We start from the raw sequence: 22,099 nt of genomic DNA, 5'->3' as shown, positions 1-22,099 counted from the left end.
AAATTATTTACTGTATAAGTTTCATGTCCTTGAAGCACGTAATTCATGAACAAAAATATTTGAAAAGATTTATAATACTATACTGTGATGTGATTAACTCTTTTTTTTTTTTTTTAATATACATTGTGATCGACATTTTTTTAAAGTGTTTACTAGTATTATCATAGCTTTTAACCGTCTGTATAAAAAAAAGGAAAGAAAAATGTAGAAAAAAAAATTATTTCGTTTAGAAATATACTTACGTTTGTTATATTCGTTTAAAACGTAATTAATCTATAATATACAGTGTTCTTCTTAAATAGGTGTTAGTTCGTTAGAAATATTCTGTTGCTATTGGTTTTAGTGGAAACGTTCATGCAAGCGATAGAATAGATCGTACAATGCTTGTAAGTATTTAATTAGAACGACTGCATAACGAAATGACATATTATCTACGAGATTAATCGAAGCAGTCAGGTACATTTTCCGTTTTTAATTCATTTTTCATCTAAAAATAGCTGAAAGTAATACCCATTAATACGTTTAGTTGCAGCACCATGTGTGAAAGAAGAATCAACATGATCGTATAATACGTGGGCGCAAATTAAATACTTCTCCAATACTTAATACAAGGATTCTGTAAACACTTCAACGTTGTTACAGGTTTCAAATCTCTTGCAATCTACAAAATTTATATATAACTATTGATTAGAGGCAACCTTGTTATATTAAACAAGCCTTATTTAGCTTAATTTAATGGAAGGCAAAACATTTGCTTTAAGAGTCCTTTTTTCGGACTTTCATCTTCCTCATCATCATAATTGTGTTCATCGTAGTTACTAATGATCTCATTGTTATTGCTAGAGCCGTATCTAACGTCAGTGATGCTTAGAGAACTGGAGCATATCGGACTTTCGTATCGGAATGGAAAAGGTGGTGATAACCGATATTCGTTATAATTATTGTCGTTCTCATTTTCTTCAGAATATGTCATCAAAAAAACGTTGTTGTGATAACCTCGATTTCTTGAGCTGATATTCAGTATAGGATCAATTCGAAGCTTTGCAAGCTTGTCCTGCAATTCATACATATAACACGGCTGCAATTGCTGATTTTGATTGTGACGCGGCACAATAGCAAGCGGTTCTTGTCACACGCAATCCTCCAAAGACATTAATAATGGGTTCACATACTCAAAACCTTCAAATTCACTTTGATCTATTTTGTCAATTACCCTCCTGCAAAATATATATCTCAGTAAGTAATAGTTAATACACGATAGATTTATTACGTATTCATTCATGAAACTTACGGATCATCCGGCGTTAAATGAACTGGTTCGTCTGTAAATTCTGGTGGGAAATTAGCTAGATCACGATCAGAATCTAAGCGTGGTTTATAAGGTGGTGTAACTTGTTTTTGTTCCAACTGTAAACAGGATTATAATCGATACATAAAATGTCTAATTTACGTATTTAATAAGCTAATTCTTTACTACTCATAATAATTACCATTTCCCAATCAATTGCTTTGAAGAAAGGATGAGCAACGATATCGAAGAAACCATTCGGCATCTTGCCACACCCTAATCTCTCATTGGGATCTTTACAAAGAAAACCTTTAAGGACAGAAGCTGCTTTAACTGATAATGATCTTGGTATACGAATGGTCTTCTGTAAAATAACTTGAAACAGATAATCTTCAGTATTCTGATCGGGATTCTCTGACGCGCCCGCGATATCGAATGGGCTGCGACCTGCTAGCATTTCGTACAGAAGTACTCCAAGCGCCCACCAATCTACAGAGAAGCTATAATCCTCGCCGCGTAGTATTTCAGGCGCAATATAATTTGGAGTGCCGCAGAATGTGGCTGTTGTGTCACCTTCTCTAACACCTTCTTTGCACATTCCGTAGTCAGTCAATTTAACGTGTCCTTCGTGATCAAGTAGTACATTGTCTAATTTCAAATCTCTGTATATGATACCTACGCACGAGAGTAACGAAAATATAACAGATTAAAGTGATTAACTTTGAAAGCAAGCACACCATAAGTATCTTGTACAAGATTTCCTTACCTTTCTCGTGTAAAAAGTTTAAGGCGAGACTAATTTCAGCTGCGTAAAATCGGGCATGCTCTTCCGGAAGACGGCGTTGTCTTTGCATATGAAACATGAGGTCACCGCCGCGTACAAACTCGATCACGAAGAACAGACGGGAAGGTGTCTGAAAACATGAATGAAGCCCGACGAGGAAAGGATGATTCGAGGCAGTTTCGAAGACGTGCTTTTCCGTTTGAACCCAATCGATGTCCTCATCGTCTGTTACCAAGGCTTTTTTAATTACTTTCATTGCATAAATCCTCTTTGTACGCTTCAGTTCTACCATCAAAACTTTCGCGTAGGAACCACGACCAATTACCCTAATTAGTTCAAAATCATTTAACGAGTACTGTCTCTGCATATCATTCGAATTATCCGCATCATTTAACGTATCTAGCGGTAATTCCTCCCTTTCTTCACTTCCGGTTCCTACACATAAACAGACAATATTTTATAAATACGTGCTTAATTCCTTTGCTTGTATTAGGTTCTAAACTAAATTTCAACACTATGATGCATAACACTGCATTTTTAATTCGAAAAAAGGCCTTACGATTGCGTGAATGCTCCTCAATAATTGGTGACTCTGAAATTTCATCCTCTAGATGTGCTACTGGGCTGCATTGGACAGAATCAAGCTGTTGTTGATCGCCGTTCCTGTCGATCGTTTGCGACTCCGTGCTTGGCATCTGCTGCTGCTGCTGTTGTGCGCTCAGGCACGGTTTTCGGACCACCTTGTGACATTTCTTGTGTACCAGCAGCTTGCACTGGATGCACTTGAACCCCTGACGTCCTAGCCCCCATATCCGATCCTGGCAGAAGGCGCAAAACGCTCGCTGTGCAAGTCAAAAAATAATTTATTAATAAATCAGCTGGCACCCTCGAAATATATTTAAGAGTACAGTATGAGCCTCCAAGAATGAAAGTGGTGCAAGTCGTAGGAGAGAGAGAACTGTTCAAAAAAGCGCTCGTTCCTCAGAATGAGCAGTTAACTTACACAATTGACATTCTCATCGGCTCAAGGGAAGACAGATCAGTATCAAAACACGACACTCGGTGAAAATACAGAATGATTCCTGATGACCACTAGCCAGCAAGTTCCTTATATCAGGAATTAATCTATCCAACACAGACTGTAATCTCTAGAAGTGTGGTACGTAACAACAGGTACATGTTTTGTGCATGATTGAAAAAACGTGTGAAATTATATATTAAGAATGGTAAAGCGGGGAAAGCAAGCGGATAAGGGATGGAATAATTGAATGATATGATTGCTTACCCGATTGAAACGTTTCGCTTGAAATATATGACCATTCACTCGGTACAGCTTCCTCCATCTACGTGCGCCGCGTCTGTAGATGCTTCCTTTGGAAAATGAAAAACATAAATATCACGAATCAAGAGTGAGAAACTGTCTTCAAATGTCTGTCTCGAAATCTCTTCGTTCTTTTTGTCACGACTCTAAATTAATCGAGCAGGAATTGTACTCGGACGCTATCAAACAAATCTGCATGCCTTCGCTAGCAATTTCACGCGTACAATTATAACAAAATGTATCTTCTAAAGTAGTTCACGATACAAACAGATATTCCTTTCTAATATAATATTGTTTTCAGGTGCAAGCCTAAATACCCAATCTTCACAATACCGCACTGAAAGATTCGCAGCAGAACTGCAACAGACGCGAGTCCCTCCATAGTCCTGGGCCATCAAAATTATCGAGTGATCTTGACAAGGGCGAAACAGGCACAGTCAGAGAATTTGTAAACACGATAAGAATATCTCTGTACGAACCCGCGACATTTAAAGTAGGATTCGATCGTTTCTATCTTGTTCCTTCGTTACACCGTCTCATTCATCGGCACACGCAAATATACGTGTAAATGATGAAATTAAAATATAAAATGCGTTAAGATTGTCGATGATACCATGAGAAATTGAACGAACTTAAAATCTGCATAATCTTAATGCGCCAATAATGGAAATAAATAACACAGAGAAAAATTATAATAAAAGCGTCGGTAAAAGAAAAGTACGATACGGCGAAAGATAAACGTTTACGTGAATCGATTAGCCAGACTATTTGTATCCTTTCTTGATAAAACTTAAAAACTTATCGCTAATCGTATAACTCGCTGGCTAGTATGTGTGTTGGGAAATGCTGAGCAGAAATGTATTAGAAAATTTGATTGTTACTGTATCGAAAACTCACTGTCTTCTCCCTGACAGGGCATTCCGGGCGCAGGCGGCACGTTAGGAAAAACTGTAACAAAAATAGGGAATCATTGTTACTATAGCATTTTGTTTAAACGTATTTTCTTCACTCTTCTTCTTTTTATATTAATCTTGTAAATGAAATAAAAACAGAACGAGTGTTTTTCGCAAGTAAATATGTGGCAGGAAAAAATAATTAATTCATTTTCTGTTTATTCATAGCTAGATTTTTTGCGTGACTTGGCATTGCGTTAAAAGTATTATTTAATACGCTCTGTAGATCGTGCTTCGAGCTCTTAATTTATTAGTGGTACACTTTCAACGGCCAACGATTCGGGTTAAAAGCAACGGAAGAATATCTTATGAATATGCAATCATGTAAAACGAGCAACTTCATGATAGCTAGTCTAGGATCCTTTCTTTTCGCTGTGAAAGCTGCACAACGATCGATTAAGTGTTATTCTTTTTATCAGTAGTACAGGTATTCGAACTATATGTATATTTTAATTTAATTTGATTATTATATTATAATAGTAACAATAATATGAAAATAGAAAATAGTTTTTTTATTGCTATTATTTTTATTAGCAATCACGTTTTAATTAACATATCAGTAGAGTAAAATCACAAACCAAAGCTGAGTAAGTACCTCAACAAAATTCTGTAATAATTCATTTATAAAATTCAAACAGACTTTATTTCGAAATAAACCATTATAAAATCATGGAGATTGCATTAAAACTGATAAACATTTGTAAAATAATAACTTTTTAATTAAACGTTTTTTATTTAAGCAATTAAAAATAATTAAAATTGGAATTCAGATGAATACCGTATACGCTGTGTTTATACTGGCTATTCATTAAATCGTGAATATTTTTGCAGCTTGTGGAACGTAAAAATTATGGTAAATAGTTTAGCATATGCAAAGGAAGGCGTACAGATGTACATATCTGCATTAAATTACGATTTGTTGAATGAGCTCTAACAGCATCCACTTCACATATCTATGAGTACTTATTTCATTAAGCAATGAATGCTCTAATATTTTTCCATCTACTTTGCAAAGCTTCCTTAGGAAAAAACTTTTGCTATTATTCCATAAACGGAAATAACTTTCTGTTATCAATAATACTTGCCATAGACTCAGTCAAAGTTATATAAAGTATCTACAATATTATTGGCTGTTAATTATTGCTAATGCAAAATTACCAGTATATTAATATTCGTTAATTAAATCAGTATTACATTACCATGTATTATAATTATCATTGTACACTTCGAAATTTCTAAAGTTACTCTAATAATGTTCCCTTTAATAAACATTTAATATAGGCGCGTATAACGCCGCTTTAATTATACATTTTCATTTGCGGTCATTCAATTAAATATGGCTTCCTCAAATCAAGCGTCAGATTTATATAACAAGCCGGTAGCATAAAAAAACAAACAGCACCGTTATGAAAACACAACAAAACTATACACAAACACAATCTGTAGAAAAATGTACACAGCTAATATTCTGTATTCGAACACGCTTATTATAATACTGCACTAGTTGTTTACACTAGATAAAACTACACGCAACAAGCTTTGACTCATCTAACATTTACATTCATATTTACGTGTTACAATTCACGATTAGATACATTTCACGCCATAAATATTCTCCCACAAACTGGAATTTTTATGTAAGTAATTCGATGTATAAAACGCTCCTTGCATGAGATAACATTTTATCGTTAAATATAAATATCGAATTAAGATAGATATAAATACTAACAAAAGTCATGTATCTCGTATAACGTTATCATAGCGAAAGATCGTCCTGTTAACACAGTACGAACAATGGTAGAGGGTAGAACACTTGCACCGTGTTTAATATTCACGCCCACCGATTCATGCGGATAATGTAATTGAAATCCCTTGTTCTTTTTCGTCTTTTTTGAAAGACGTGTCGCTCGCCACGAGTATATTCTACACTGGTACTTTTATTCTATAACCCGATCATAAAACGCGGCCTGATAACGAATAACATTGAATTCAATTGATGCGATCATGTTATCGTTTATCGGGGAACGCTCGATGGACACAAGTAGGTGCAACGCTGTTTTCAATTTACGCTTTTATCGCGTTTCATTCGCGAGAAAGTAATCGATCGTTTGAAACTATCAACGAGGCTGCTTAGGTAAATTCTGGACTGTGTCCTATAAATAAATTCTGCATTGTTCGTCGAGTAGTGGGAATTTCTGACGAAATTCGTTTTATCGAGCTGGGGACAAGCGACTATGTACTATCAAGATCTAATACTTGAATACGTCATCGGTATTAAGGTAAATCGATTGATGAAAAGGTTCGTATGCTTTAATATAAAGTAATATATACTACCATTTTCGAGTGACATCCTTAACGTTTGAGTGTTTGTAAAGTGTTCATTAACTTTCTCACTGACCCATTTTCATTCTGATTATTCATCATCTTCTTATTTGTTGTTCTAGCTAAATTAAGGAATTGAGTGAACAAACAACTCTGAAATATTGAAATTTGATTTGAAACTAAAATTTGATAAATGTCTTGTCAAACCAAGGAAATTTGAGTCCAAGCTCAATGCAGTCTATATAGATAATCTCACGATTCGTGACCAGAAATGAGCTTGCGGTGTATAAAACACATTTCGGACGCTGAATAATGCATCGACTTAAAAAAAGTGGAACAGTAATTCTACGTTATGGTAAAAATGGCTATGAGCTTTTACTGAATTTTTCCAAACAAGAACTGTGGAAAGTAATGGTAACAGAACAGTTTAATATAACATAATTAAACTTACTTAAAACTTCGAAAAAAATCACACATTTTGAAAAGAAAATTTTAACGTGTCTTGTCTTTGTCATTATAGTACACTACTTGCAAAACTTTTTAGCAGGCAGCTCTATACGTATTATTTACCACGAATTAAAAGTTAATTGTTCACTGAGTGTTAACCATGCCAGGCGACCAGAGATCACTGTGATGAAATGGGAACATACAAGAAATCTTGATTCATAAAACACGACAACTTAATCCGTCACTTCACGTGATTCTCCCTTTCCATCCCCTGTGTTCGTTAACGTCCTACATTCATAGAACATTGATCGAGACGATGATCATAGCCTTTGATACAAGTGAAACGTTATGCGAGGAGTTAATCAGTCTTCGAACGAATAGAGTATACGGAAAAAAGAAAATTTGCGGAAGCCACTTGCGTGTTCTATTGTACATGCCTGATGTGATTAAAGGAAAGATTAAACGATACAATAACAATAACCCGTACGCGTGACGATCATTTTAATACTTTACTCACACAACAGCTTACCACATCATTAAACTGTTTCGTAAATTGCCCTGATAATTAATTCGATTACCTATAAACGAGGACGTTTAATCATCTCCCATTCAACTTACACAAAATTAATACCATCAATAATTATAATATATTCCCACAAATGAAACCTTTAAATTATTCCCACTGAAATTTTCATACTCCAAAGAGAAGTCCTCTGACAAGCATTGATTCCAATGCATCCCACGAGACATCTTTCAAGACGCTAGTAGTACCTTAGTTAATCAAAGAGAGACTGCAACAATGCGTATTCTTTAATACTGAAAAGCAAACCAAACATACACACCCGAAAGATATAGAATACACCCAAAAAAAGAATATCTCCAAACTCCACGTATCCTTCGAAACTCGTGAAATATACAGCAGGAACATCACGATCCGCGGTGATTAGATAAGCGCCATACGTTAAGCCCGCCTCAGTCTCAAAAGCTCACACACATCCAGATTATTCCTGATCAATATTTTGCAATTCCATCCGAGCACTCGAGACAACAACGTTAACTGAAGATCAGGTCGCAACGATGACAAAGGCGCTCGCCTAAATCGATAGAACCGCGGGATGGCATGCAGTATCAGAACGAAAACAATAACTAGCAAGGGAGTAGGTGGAAACGGTAGATATAGCCGGGGGTTCGTTACGAAGTCAATTGGCCAAGTGAACGAGGGCGGGAGCGTGTCAAGACCTACCCCAGGTGATGTCGTTGAACCAAAATTGCGAGGATCCGGTGGTCTCGTCGATTAGAGGGACCATGGGGGCAGCAGAATCCGGCGGCTGGTTGCACGGACCGTGTACACGGCACGTATTAGTCCCAATGGCACGGTTGGTGCTCGCGTACATCATCTCCGTCGCGGTGACCTCGTCGAGGTCGACCTCAGACGTGTCGTCGACACCCTTGTCGCAGAGCAGCTTTATCCTGGAGGAGGAGGAACCCGGTTGCGCGAATATGTCGTCGCGGGGGCTGTGCTGGGGGGACGAATCGGCCCTTAGGCCAGCCATGGGCTGCTCGTACTCGGCTGAGTCACTGCTGGGCGACGGTGGATAGGTGCTGGTGCTCGATTTGATCGGTCGATCCCGCGGCAAAACTTGAACGGCCGTGGAGGAGGTGGAGGGCACCTCAGCGGCGGGAGGAGCCCTACGCCCAGCTGCAGCCGCCGCAGCCGCTGTGGCCGCGGAATAAGAGTAGAAGGAACCACCATGTATCATCATGCTGCAGGGTGGTTCCTCCACTGCGACACCAGCACCAGTACCAGACACGGATGAGCCGACATCGAGCTCCCCTTGCGTCTGCTGCACACCGTACAACACCTGCGACACCGCGGGCTCGGCCTGATGGAACTGTTGTGGTTGCTGCTGCTGATGCAACCCCTGGTGCTGTTGTTTATCCTTCTCGCGACGGGGTGACCGACCCCGATCGCTGACTGACGTTGCGCTCCAGTAACCCCACGCCATTTCGCCACGAATTCAGTGCCGTTTCTGCTTTCTCACCTTCCTCTATCCTGGCTGCCTGATATCGTCCGCCAACAGTACACCACTGCCTCCTGTGTCTTTTGGCTCGCTAACACCCTCTCCCGACTCTCCCACCCCAAGTTTTCCCTACTTTCCTTCCTACGTGCTTCTACGTGCGCACGCTCTCGCAATCTCTCTTCCTCGAGCCTTCTCGCTCCTTCTCGCTTCCCGCCTCGCCTGTCGTTCCTTTCCTCTCCTTCTTTTTCCTTCCTCCGTTGGCCAGCCGTAACACCACCTCTTGCAGGAGCCCGGCTGAGAATGCGACGAGTCAGCGCGATCGATGCTGGTTTATCGCCACTTTTGCTCTGACTCTCCAATGACAACGGCGATTGTTAAAGGTGTACGTTCTTGGGGATCTCTCGACACGGATCTCGCGGCTACTGGGGCTGCTCGTGACATGGAATTCTTTATCGTACGTGCGGTGTCTGGGGTCGGCGATTACTTGGGAAGATTCGGGGGCTGCGGTTCTAGGGATCCAGGCTCTCTTTTGTGATGGGATGTGGCTCTCTTAGGTGATCGCGTGTCCGCGGCTACCACCGGCCTCTTTCCGCGAGAAAACTTCGTGGCTAATCGGTCCGAGTAAGAATATCGACTGCTGCGGCGGGATTCGTTAACTACCGTCACCGCCCGACGCGCTTTACTCCACGAAATGCGCAAACGCTAGGATAAAGGCACACCGAAAACAGGACTGATTTTCCTTTAACAAACCGCCCGACTCTTCTTTCCTCCTCTTTTAGACTTGTATCTATGACTCTAGTGTCTCCCTTCCCACATCTGTTTTACATTTTCCCTACTTAATATTTTCATCGTTAATTATCCTCTTCCGCTAATGCTTTTTTTTTAAATACTTTTTTATTAGGTTTTCGCATTTTTTATATTATTGCAGCTGTTTTACCTTTAGTTTAATATCTGTTCTGTTTTCTTTGGAGTTTTCAACCGATAAAGATTTTATTTATTGTTCTACGTTGATGCGAGCTTTCCTCGGTTAAGTTTCGTTAAGCGAACCTATTGTAATTATGGATATGAGATGCGGCTACGCATAAATGGATCAATTGTTGTGAGATAATCACGCGCAATGAAGATTTGCGGGACGATACGATACGGTATGTGAAGTTACTCAAAGCTTACATAATGTAATATGTGGTAAAGGGTATGAAAATGTTGTTTCATGTGACAGCTGCATTTTTATCGTAATTGTGTGCAATAAAAGGATGTAGTTGGTGATATAATTTGGTTTAAAATGGTAATTTGGATATATTATTCGTTACTTTGAAACTCGGGTAAATAGTACTTATTTCGCGATTCATTTAATACTTCTTTGTATTAAGTATATAACGAATGAAATATAGAAACTTTGGGTGGAAAGTCATAATGGAATACTTGCAAATGAATCTTGTTAGTGATTCTTTTTTAAGTAAATCTACAATATTATGATCTATACAGAAGCGAAATTAGTTCTCTTTATTCACCAATCAGTCACATTTATTAATAATGTAATAATTCAATTGATAAGTAAAAAAGTTGTCATAATTAACTGTCATAATTAATAATCATATACTTTACAGTTTCAAATATTTATATTATGAAAACTATGTTAAACTATTTATTTCTTTTTTTAATTTCACAAATTTTAGTATGGAAAAGATTCTAAAATTTGCATTAGAAGACTAGAAAATTTTAAATATACAAATTTACACCTAATACAGACACACTTAAATTTAATGCACATACGATTTCAAGTTCATAATAAGTACTTACCATGAATAGTTATTTCAGTTTCCTTTTCCAACTCATAGAGGCGCAATGCTTCATCCAGTTCCTGTTGAGAAGCAATCCTGCAAGGATCCCCCTCATCATCAACCCACTTCATTGTAAACTGATCTGGTCCAGCAGTACCAAATCCACATATTGTACGCATCTCTTCTCGTAATGTGTCTACCGAAATTCCAGGAGTAATATATGTAATCTGCACTTCCCTAGTATAAAACAAACCAATAATAATACTTTTTTTTTTTAATGACTTTTGACATTATAAGAAACATTTTCATGGAGTAAAAATACAATATGTTAATATACATAATTATTAATCCATAATTAGGTATTAATACATATTTATTATTAACTATTCACTCTACTGTTACATAGGTTCAGAACTTAATAATCAATACTATACCATAATTTATTTCCTTATGTAGTACTCTTTTATATGTACTATAATTTTTAAATAATTTATATAACTTTCTAGGTATATATTATTATCATTACTGAGATATATCAAATCTAAAGCATACATATACTATTGTAAAGTAGTATACAATTAAGAAATTAACAACATATTAATGGCTACTAAATTTATAACTGTTGTACTACTAATTATTCACAATCATACTGCTATAACTGGTTGCAATATTATTAGTAATACTTAGATAAAATCTATTAATTGTCATATGATACTTAGACGTTTAATATAAAAGCAATTTAAATGATCAGGAGAAATTTATCATAAAAAATTAAATATAATTTATTGTATCAATAACCTTATCTTTCAAATCATATTTTATATTTTTTACTTATATAAAATTTATCTATTAATAATGATATATTTCTTTTTAACATAATAATAAACTCTGTTCTTATTAAAATTTAATATAAAGAATTATTTTGCAGTCATGAGATATTAATTGTTAAATAATCTCAGTTATTATTAAACTTCAAATTAAATCAATGAAGACACTATGTATATTACCCATTATAAACAATTTTCACTCTGATATCATCATTGTCTGTTGTTTGTGTAGGCATTTTCGCTGTATATCTACAATCCTCTTTTCACTGAAACAAGAAATATAACAAATCATTATTAGAATTGTCTCTGTAAGTTAATGATAGAATATTTTCAAGAAACATTATTTTAGATATGCAAAATACTTCATTAAGGAAACAAACTTAAAACTTTTAAAATAATCTATAATTTAATTGTGTGTATGTATAATGTATTTCATAACTTTTCTTAAAAGAGTGATAAATATAACGTACCAATAGTGGTTTATGAGAATTCGAAAAGTTCAAAAATTAACATGACTTATATGTCACGAACATGGTTATTCTTGTTTGAGAGAAGAATTATCGCAACTTTCTTTTTAAATGTGCTTAACGACCGACGAGGAAATGAAAATTCATATATTCGCTAATTTGTGGAATTTAAAACACTTTGAATAATTATTACCCGTGTTTAGTCCAATACGAAATCTTAATTATAATGTAGATGTATGATTTCTGACTCACCGCAATAATTTCTTCTAAAAATGATGTAACTGTTACGTTAGATGAAATGTTTTTAATACGTTTCTTCCGCACAATAAAAAAATCGTCTTTTTTAAACTGCTGATTAGAAGCAACTATATAATAAACACAAAATTGAAAAGCACTTAACACAGCAAAACGCGTTGTCACTTGGCAGTCGCCATGTTTATTAGACACACACCTCTATAAGCATCATACTTGCAAATTTTTCATAGCATGACGCACGTACAGGTAATGCGCTTTTCTCCAATAACGAGAATAGAACAAATCTGGTTAAGCTGATATTAAATTTGATATAATTAATATTTTCTATAAAGTCTCAGTTAAATTATGGTTGTTGTATAATCGTGGACATGTGGTCTAAAGTTAAGCTATTTATGAGACTAACGTTTATAAGATCATTTATTTAAAAAGTAATTTTTAATTCAGTTACATATTTCTAGATACAAATGAGAAATTTATGCAATTTATGTGAATATTTTTAACTGTTGAATTTAACTGTTAATCTATTTAAATGTTTACAAATATTACAACTATGTTAAGAATTTATGAAAATTGTATTTGCATTACGACTAATTATTGATATACTTATTGCTTCTTTTAAAATACCGAATAATTTCCATTTGCACAGTGGGAAATTCAAAAATTCCCACAATTTAAGTGTTGTTCACATGAACTTACTTTCATACTTTCATGGTTTGTAAGTGTAACATTTCAATAGAAAGTTTTTAATGTGTAATGAATTTGTATGTTTGTTCAGAGATACATCGTAATTAAGAAAACGTTCTTCTTCAGAATGCTATTTTTTAGATAATAATTGCGTACTTTACATACTTTCCGTAATTATTATCTATCATTTCCTAAGTTTTAGTTCTTAGAATTCAAGAATGCGTCTCGTATAAACGTCATTCATGCTTTTTACGTACACAACAAAGTGATGTATACAAGTTTTGAGAAGTGTTTGTAATTCAAACTAATTATTAAGTGGTGAAAAGTGATATTTTACAAAGAAAATCCTGATTTCTATTTCGAATTTATAATCTTATCGTTGTTAGCTATGATTACCTTTTTAAGGTTATCTCACCCAGAAGCTAAATAAAAGTTCTTTAAATTACTATTGTATTTAACTATCAAGGTATGAAACATTACTTTATATCTAATATTATATTTTATTATATGTGAATAGCATTTAGTATAAATCATGAATTAAATTTTAGATGTAATTTATAATGTTAGAGGTTATAAATTCAAATACAATTTTCAGTCACAAAATGAAGAGATCACATTCTAGGAGAAGCAGAGATGACTATGACCGTCATAGGCATCGATCACGAGATCGCCATCATCACAGTGATAGAAATGGTAAAAGATATGATGACTATAGACGAAACCGTGATTCAGAGGATGCTTATATAGATAGCCGGTCTTACGACAGACAAGGTGTAAAGAAATCAAGAGATTATCAAAAAGACAGAAGGAAACAAGAAAGGGATACAGAGAAAAGAACTACAGACAAAGAAATGGAAGGGAAGTCGGAAACAAAGGCCTCTAATGAGGTTCCAGAGAGGCAGAAACGAACAGTAGATTTATTGACATCAAGAACTGGTGGTGCTTATATTCCACCTGCTAAATTACGTATGATGCAAGCAGAAATAACTGACAAATCAGGAGCTGCATATCAACGTATTGCGTGGGAAGCTCTAAAGAAATCTATACATGGTCATATTAACAAAGTTAACGTCAGTAATATTGGACTTATAACTCGGGAACTTTTGAAAGAGAATATTGTTAGGGGTAGAGGTTTACTAGCTCGATCTATAATTCAAGCTCAAGCAGCATCACCAACTTTCACTTCTGTTTATGCAGCTCTTACTGCAATTATCAACTCTAAATTCCCCAACATTGGGGAATTAATATTAAAACGTCTTGTAATACAATTCAAGCGTGGTTTTAGAAGAAATGATAAACCACTTTGTATATCTTCTGGTACATTTATAGCACATTTAGTAAATCAAAGAGTGGCACATGAAATTTTAGCTTTAGAAATTCTAACTTTGCTGGTAGAAACACCAACAGATGATTCCATAGAAGTAGCAATTGCATTTTTAAAGGAATGTGGAATGAAATTAACAGAAGTTTCAAGGAAGGGTATAGAAGCTATATTTGAAATGTTAAGAAACATATTACATGAAGGACAATTAGATAAAAGAGTTCAATATATGATTGAAGTTATGTTTCAAGTTCGAAAAGATGGATTTAAAGATCATGAAGCTGTTCCAGAAGAACTTGATCTTGTTGAAGAAGAAAATCAATTTACGCATCTAGTGACATTAGATGAAGCAACTGACTCACAAGACATATTAAATGTGTTTAAATTTGATGAAGAATACGTTATCAATGAAGATAAATATAAGCAATTAAGCAAGGAAATATTAGGTTCAGATATTAGTGGTTCAGAAAGTGAAGAAGATGAAGAAGAAGAAAGTTCAGATGAAGATAGCAGTACTGCTGTAGCAGAAGGAAAAGAAGATATCATTGTAGATAACACAGAAACAAACTTAACTGCTCTTAGGAGAACAATATATTTAACAATACATTCATCACTTGACTTTGAAGAATGTGCACATAAATTGATGAAAATGCAGTTAAAACCTGGCCAGGAAACTGAACTCTGCCACATGTTTTTGGATTGTTGTGCAGAAATGAGAACATATGAAAAATTTTTTGGTCTTCTAGCCGGTCGGTTTTGTGCTATTAATAAGATGTACGTTACACCGTTTGAACAAATTTTTCGAGATTCATATCATACAATACATCGTTTAGATACAAATAAGTTGCGCAATGTATCAAAGTTCTTTGCCCATTTATTATTTACTGATTCTATATCATGGGAAGTATTATCTTGCATAAAGCTGACTGAAGAGGATACAACAAGTTCTAATAGGATATTCATTAAAATCTTATTCCAAGAACTTTCAGAATACATGGGACTATCGAAACTGAATCAACGAGTTAAGGACGTTACACTACAAGAAGCATTCGAAGGTTTATTTCCCAGGGATGATCCAAAAAATACTCGTTTTGCTATAAACTTTTTCACATCGATTGGTTTGGGTGGCCTTACAGATGATCTGAGAGAGCATTTAAAATCTCATCCGAAACCTCCAATAGCACCGCCGCTAGAACCAAAAACTGAAAACACTTTAAATTCTGAGGAATCGTCTGCTTCCTCTTCGACCACATCGTCGTCGTCGTCGTCATCGTCGAGTAGTAGTTCAAGCTCAGAGGATTCTGATTTATCTTCGGATGAAGAAGTAACAAAAGAAAAGAAAAAATCCCGAAAGAAACGGAGAAAAAAACACATTGAGAAAGAAAACAAAAAGAAGCGCAAGAAAAAGGAAAAACGTAAAGCAAAAAAAGCTAAATAAAATTTATACATATAACTTTTTATGCAACAAATAATAATAAATTTTTTTTCCTTTATTGATGATATTTTTTCTTAAATTACAAATTTTAAAGCCTGTATGTAAATATACTGTACATTAAAGAAGACATTCGGATTCGCTGTAATATAAACATATGCTTATTTGTGATGATACTCCAAGTTTTTCCTATAGTGAATAAAAATATTTTTATCAGTGGTTGTTTCACATAGACTCAAAATAGTTTTCCTAGTAGTGTTTCTCTGAAAAACATTTGAAAAATTGATATAACTTTTTTAGCTTTTTCGTGATTTTTCGAGATATTTATCGAAAAGGAGTTAATTAAAAAGTGCCCAAGAAACGACACGTAATTTAAATAAGTTCTCGCGAAGGTAAATAAATAGTCATCATACAGTGTTGTCGAAACAGCTGTTCGACCGCTAAAAAATTAAACAAGCAAGGACTTCGTACCTCACGATCCATTTTGCCACATCTATATTTAAATATGTCGAATTTATAAAAAAGACTTAATCGTTAGCAAAGTAATTTGTTCTCAACTATTTCTGCACTTTTAAGGTAAAATCTAATTTTTTTGCGGTTAGTCAGCCGTTTCGGAGCACCATGCGTCGTAAGCTTGCCCTGACAATGAACGCGGAATAAATGCGTATCTATTAATGTGGGTGTAAAGCGTGTAGGCTATTTTGACGGGAAGATCACGTGACTATCTGAGCCGTCGCCACACTGCCACCAGTCTTGTCGTCGTCTGACCAGACCGACACTATGCCATGATCCGTAGATGCGCAGGCTCGCTCATTCTACATCTTTCGGAAGCGAGCGCGGTCTACACGGATCTCTGTAGCGTGCATGTATATGTGTATCGTCACACATTCGCCTGATAGGATACGGAAAGTACGATAGAGTGGCGAAGCTGGTAATGTAATAGAGTACAGTAGAGACAGAAAGCGCGGTAGGAGGCCAAACGTACACGGTTCGCCTCGGTCAAAGAAGAGGTGTCGAAAAGGGGTATAGTGAACTTCGATCGACGACGTGGTACTTGTGAAGGAGATCGAAGACGTGCAGAATCGACGAGTGATTCTCGACCGTCTGAGCAGTCATGACTGCGCGGGACTGTTTCACGCGTACCTACACGTACATCAAATCCTATGTAATTACTGACACGATATTCTACCCGTTCACAAATGTACACAACGATACGCGGCCTCTTTAAAAGACCCGTGATGTCCCCTTGTGTTTACATACGACCGTAGGATACGTGTGTGCGTTACGTCTGCGGAAGAGAGAGAGAGAGAGAAGGAGAGAAAAAAAAGGGAAACAAGGTGGAGTATTTGTAGCAGAAAAAGACATACTAGAGGAGGAAGAGGAGGGAGGGAGAGAAGGAGAAATACACACGCATGCAATCGACGAAACGTCTTGTCAGAGACCCGAGGCACACGCACCGCTGTCCAGCCGTGTTAATACGGACGCATAGTGGAAACGGATGACCGAATTCTGGATAATCGTGCCCAATACCACGCTCCTCGCCATTGACACCGTGCGATGCGATCGAAAATATGCGTGCCTGTTCAAGTGGTTCTTCGTTTTTCGGTTGGTGCGCGATCGATACGTCACTTGGCCGCGATGTGTTGAGTCGAACCGTTGTCCGACGATGCCGCTCGTGACGACGATGTCTATCGATCGAACGTATCATCGATTTCATTCTCATTCGAGAAAATAGTCGCAACTGCATATTTATTCGTGCCCGTCGTTGACCGTCGTCTGGTCGAACGACGATAACGAGGCGACGAGACGAGCAGCGGTGTGTCGGTGGTGTCGGGTGGTAGTGACAGTGGCGACGACGGTGGCGGTGAGTGTTGCGGCGGCGGCGGCCGCGACAGTGGTGGTAGAAATAGCTGTAGCGGTGGCGGTCGAATGGCGGTCGCGGTGGCGATCGCGATAGCGACGGTAGCGACGGTAGTTACGATAAATATCGAAGGCATCGACGATAGAAACGACGGCCAGTGATAACGAGGTCCGCGAAACAATGGGTATATGCATTACCCGAAGGAATTTGCCATATTAAAATAACATGATGGATGGAAAAATATGCAAACAAAATCAGCAAGAGGTGGAAGGAGAGAACCTAACTGCGAATATAATCGCGTTCCCTTGAGTGCTCGTGAAGAGAATTCGCGTGCAAAAGTAAAAAGTGGATGAATGGAAATTTGAAAAAGGCGAGAACGCGTTCGAACGCTCGAGTTGAGTTCGTTTACGGTGGCGGTACATTGTCTTTCTCTCGCTCTCTCTCTTTCTCTCTCTCTCTGTCTCTCTTTCTATTTCTCGTTTTTCTGTCTTTGATATATCTGTGTGTACACTTGTACAGAAAAAAAGGAACGAATTATCATGTGCATGGAAGCGACGTTGCGATGGACAATAGACTGCGGATAATAGATAGTCGGATCGTTGTGTTGAACGTAACGTTACTGCAAAGGGAACAGGCTTAGAGAAAGACACATGAACGTTAAGCGTGTACTCGTCTCGCGTGCCAAAAGAGAAGCAACGGGATATAGGAGCGCATCGTCTGAAATGAACATTTCGTATTCTCGCTCTTTAGTGATACTTTTCTTCTGTCAAGTTTCGGACTGGGACTAAATGACACGCTGAATCGTGTGCTGCAGCATGTATTCGTGTAGTTTTTATATATTGTAGGTGTAAATGCACCTGTAATATGGATCACACAAGATAGCATGGTATGTCATAAATTACCTTAAAGATTACATACAACGATAAAACTTCCTGTTTTCTTGACTTTTTGCGCATATTGTACGAATGATGGAGACGTTATTGCCCGGCAATACAAATAGTCAATCATACAGTCCACAACTGAAGACCGTGTTAAAGACATATCAACTGTCCGCTGTAAAGAGTTTACAGGGTCCCAGTTCGGCTCTGCTTGGTATGGATTGTAAGAGCCTATTACAGGAGCAGGCACCTTGTTATTCTCCATCAAGTCGAACTAGCAATTGTGTCATTGATTCTATAACAGAACCAGCTCCTACAAAGGATGTTGAAAAGGATAACTTACCAGCAACGCCTATTGTTTCATGTAAAACTCGCAGAACAGATCAACCTCTTGAAGATTCAGATGAAGATCCTCAGTTGGAACGGTCAAAGAATATTTGTGAAAAGAGAGAACTGGAATTTCAGATACCTATTCTAACTGCACCTGACCAGAGTTGTTCAGAAAGATGTGAGACCATTTTAGAAGGCGAAAGAATATCTTGTTTTGTTGTAGGAGGCGAAAGGAGGTTATGTTTACCGCAGATTCTAAATACTGTCTTGCAAGATTTTTCTCTGCAACAGATCAATCAAGTTTGCGATGAATTACAAATTTATTGCTCACGGTGTACACGAGATCAGTTAGAGGAACTGAAGCATTCAGGAATTTTGCCGCGTAATGCTCCTTCCTGTGGCCTTATTACCCAAACAGATGCTGAAAGGCTTGTTAGTGCTTTGCTTTTGAGGACAGAATGTGATCCCCCTCATATTGGTCAAAATCAAGATAGCATTGAGAAAAAAGTGTGTACTGAAAATGATAATGATGAAGAATCCATTATCAAATTTAAAGTGTATCATGAGTGTTTTGGAAAATGTAAAGGCATCTTTGATGCAAATTTGTTTGAGTCTGATGATTCAGTGTGCATAGAGTGTATAGAATGTGGCTGCCAATTTTCGCCCCAACGTTTTGTCAGGCATGCTCATAGGTCTCTTGAAAACCGTACCTGTCACTGGGGTTTTGATTCTGCAAATTGGCGATCTTATCTGTTGCTTTCAAGGGATCAAGAACATTATAATAAATCGCTTACTCTATTTCGAGAATTAAAAGAGAAACATCTCACGTTAAGCTCCAAGCGAAAATCAGAGGTATTATACTTTTTGGTGTTGTACACTTCACATGTTCTATTTCTTAATAAATTTTCTGAGTTTAAGATTACTTGCATGAGTACTAAGAGAAATGTAAATAATAAATACAATGTATTTCCAAAGTTAACATTAGTTAATGCTATAATTTTGAATCTTAAATCTGTATTGAAATATAAGCAATATAGAATGGAGAAAATAAAGAACCCTTTTCCAGTTGCGGCATGATTCTGAAAAATTGGCTAAGCGAATTAGAAGAGATATAGGAAAAGATGAATGTCCAGGAATATATAATGGAAATGGCTTAGGCATGTATCATCCTGTATCTCAGGTAGCTAATGCAACTGACCCATATTTACAAATGCAATGGGCAGTTTTTGAATTAGCAGCTAGAGGTGCATCAGCGTTCAGACCGTGGAATACTACGAGTACTTGCAAGCATAAAGATAAGTAAGTATGCCACGAAATAGATGTATCAATATTTCTACAAATAAATTGTAATGTTTTATAATAAATATATTACTTTTTATGATCAGTTCATCTTTGGTGCCTGCATACCTTAGTAGAGGTCCACCTGTGCTGCAGCATCCAGAACGTGTGGTCCCACTTTCTGAGTGTAAACGTTTTGAACCACATTTTCAACCGAATGTAGCCTTAGCACCTATACCTGCACCATCAGTGCCTGTAGTACTTCCACCATCTGCTCACCATCAACGACGACATCACCATGAACATAAACGCTATAATCACCACTTATCAAGTCCTAATGAGAAAAAAGAACATTCATCAGACAGTGTGAAACATGAGAAAACGTCTCCCAGTTCTGGCTCTAGTGTTGTCCCTTACTCTGCATTCCCTTCATATACACCTGGAAGCAATCAAAAAGAATTGCCTCAGAAAAGTAAAAACGAAGTGGGTGAAGAAGAAGAAAGTAGTGCTGCAGTAACATCTTCAACAGTAAACATAGAACCACCTTCTACAGAAATTGGAACTTCCTCCTTGGAAAGTGATTCTGACTCAGAAGGTACAACAGCAGCAGATTTGGAAGAAAGATTACTGGCACTAGAAGTACCTAGAGATGTCTTGGATCTAGCACGGCGTATAATTTCGGAAAATGTACAATTACGGCGTCATCGTCGTTCGGATGCACGTGAAATATCTCGATTACGCAATCAGCTGCAAATGCAGCAACAGAAGTCATCTAATGATAGTGATAAGAAAGAGGAACCAGCGAATGCAAATGCAGCAGATAGTACAGAAGGTAGTGAAGAAACAGAAGCTATATTACCAGCAAGTAATAAAGAGTCTGAACCTGTTGCTCTAGCAGTTAGTAAAGAATAAAATCAGTGATTAGAGTTTTTAAACTTATTTCATACAAAACTGCTCAGAAATTTTTTGCAACGCTCATCTTTTGGCCAGATAGGCGTGCATTAAATTTAGTACTAGCTATAATAATAATAATAATAAAAATAATAATAATAATAATATTCTAAATGAATAAATACTGTTTAGGTTATGTGATATATAGAGAGCCTTTGACGTTATAACAGTTAATTTGGAGTTTTTATTATTATCATATTTCATTGTATCGGTTTTAATCGAAATCGAATGTAGATATTGTAATATATGGAAAAGCAAAATAAGTTAACCAAAATTTACCATGCCATTTAATGATTATACTCAACGATCATTGTATAAGTTTTTCATGCATATTAAATATGCATATACTACAAAGATTTTTATGGTCATTTGTTTAATTATAAAATTAAACAGCGATCAGGAAACAAGAGATTAGATTGCTTTCCATTTACCTTTTATAGTCATGATTGCATAATGTAAATACATTCAAGTATCATAGCTGTATGTTTATATTAATAACATTATCATGCAAAATATTGCTAAAGTACAAAAAACCTTTAGGTGCTATATTGTTATATTAGGAATGTTCTAAGCATAAATCTAGGTGTATTTCAGCAGTTCGTACTATACCATAATATCAAACACCTTGATTATGTTTTAATTATTATCTTTATGGCGTTGAAAGCAAATGAAATTTTATTTCTCGCTAATAAACTCACTTTGAGTGATTATTTATAAAATAAATTAATTATTTAAACATTTTAAATTCGTAAAATTATAATTCGAGTGATATTACAGGGAATCGCAAAAATTTAATTTATATGAACAATTATTAACGTTTTGTACATTCAGCAAGTCCTACGTTATTTTCTAACAGGTAATTAGTTCCAATTTCTTACAACTAGATTTATTATATTGT

General features: G+C 36.4%; 3 protein-coding genes and 1 long non-coding RNA gene across 5 annotated transcripts; 3 read left to right on the top strand and 1 right to left on the bottom strand.

The window, feature by feature from the left end:
- The first annotated feature begins 527 nt into the window (after window positions 1–527).
- LOC143188964 (uncharacterized) lies at window positions 528–6,234 on the top strand. Its single transcript, XR_013003595.1, has 3 exons — window positions 528–642; window positions 2,684–3,231; window positions 3,695–6,234. It is a non-coding gene; the product is annotated as an uncharacterized LOC143188964 (long non-coding RNA).
- On the bottom strand, window positions 979–12,636 carry Apkc (protein kinase C iota type). 2 transcript variants are annotated; one of them, XM_076393530.1, is made up of 10 exons: window positions 12,464–12,636; window positions 11,925–12,010; window positions 10,937–11,154; window positions 4,291–4,341; window positions 3,358–3,443; window positions 2,632–2,914; window positions 2,055–2,507; window positions 1,491–1,963; window positions 1,292–1,407; window positions 979–1,217 (listed from the first exon to the last, which is right to left on the bottom strand). In XM_076393530.1, exons 2-10 carry the CDS (start codon window positions 11,978–11,980, stop codon window positions 1,130–1,132), a joined length of 1,824 nt encoding a protein of 607 aa, XP_076249645.1. In that variant the 5' UTR covers window positions 11,981–12,010; window positions 12,464–12,636; the 3' UTR covers window positions 979–1,129. The 2 variants fall into 2 exon arrangements, with proteins under 2 accessions (XP_076249645.1, XP_076249644.1); XM_076393529.1 differs by lacking the exons at window positions 10,937–11,154; window positions 11,925–12,010; window positions 12,464–12,636 and adding an exon at window positions 8,359–9,635.
- An 800-nt stretch (window positions 12,637–13,436) lies between these two features.
- On the top strand, window positions 13,437–16,065 carry Ncm (pre-mRNA-splicing factor nucampholin). Its single transcript, XM_076375666.1, has 2 exons — window positions 13,437–13,616; window positions 13,746–16,065. The coding sequence occupies exon 2, from the start codon at window positions 13,753–13,755 to the stop codon at window positions 15,907–15,909; it is 2,157 nt and encodes a 718-aa protein (XP_076231781.1). The 5' UTR covers window positions 13,437–13,616; window positions 13,746–13,752; the 3' UTR covers window positions 15,910–16,065.
- Window positions 16,066–18,548: 2,483 nt separating this feature from the next.
- On the top strand, window positions 18,549–21,381 carry LOC143177618 (uncharacterized). The gene is made up of 3 exons (XM_076375667.1): window positions 18,549–19,824; window positions 20,039–20,271; window positions 20,358–21,381. The coding sequence occupies exons 1-3, from the start codon at window positions 18,730–18,732 to the stop codon at window positions 21,160–21,162; spliced, it is 2,133 nt and encodes a 710-aa protein (XP_076231782.1). The 5' UTR covers window positions 18,549–18,729; the 3' UTR covers window positions 21,163–21,381.
- Window positions 21,382–22,099: the final 718 nt, after the last annotated feature.

The sequence above is a fragment of the Calliopsis andreniformis genome, chromosome 3, assembly GCF_051401765.1.
Source record: "Calliopsis andreniformis isolate RMS-2024a chromosome 3, iyCalAndr_principal, whole genome shotgun sequence".
Lineage (NCBI taxonomy): Eukaryota > Metazoa > Arthropoda > Insecta > Hymenoptera > Andrenidae > Calliopsis > Calliopsis andreniformis.
This window is presented reverse-complemented; position numbering and strand designations above follow the sequence as displayed.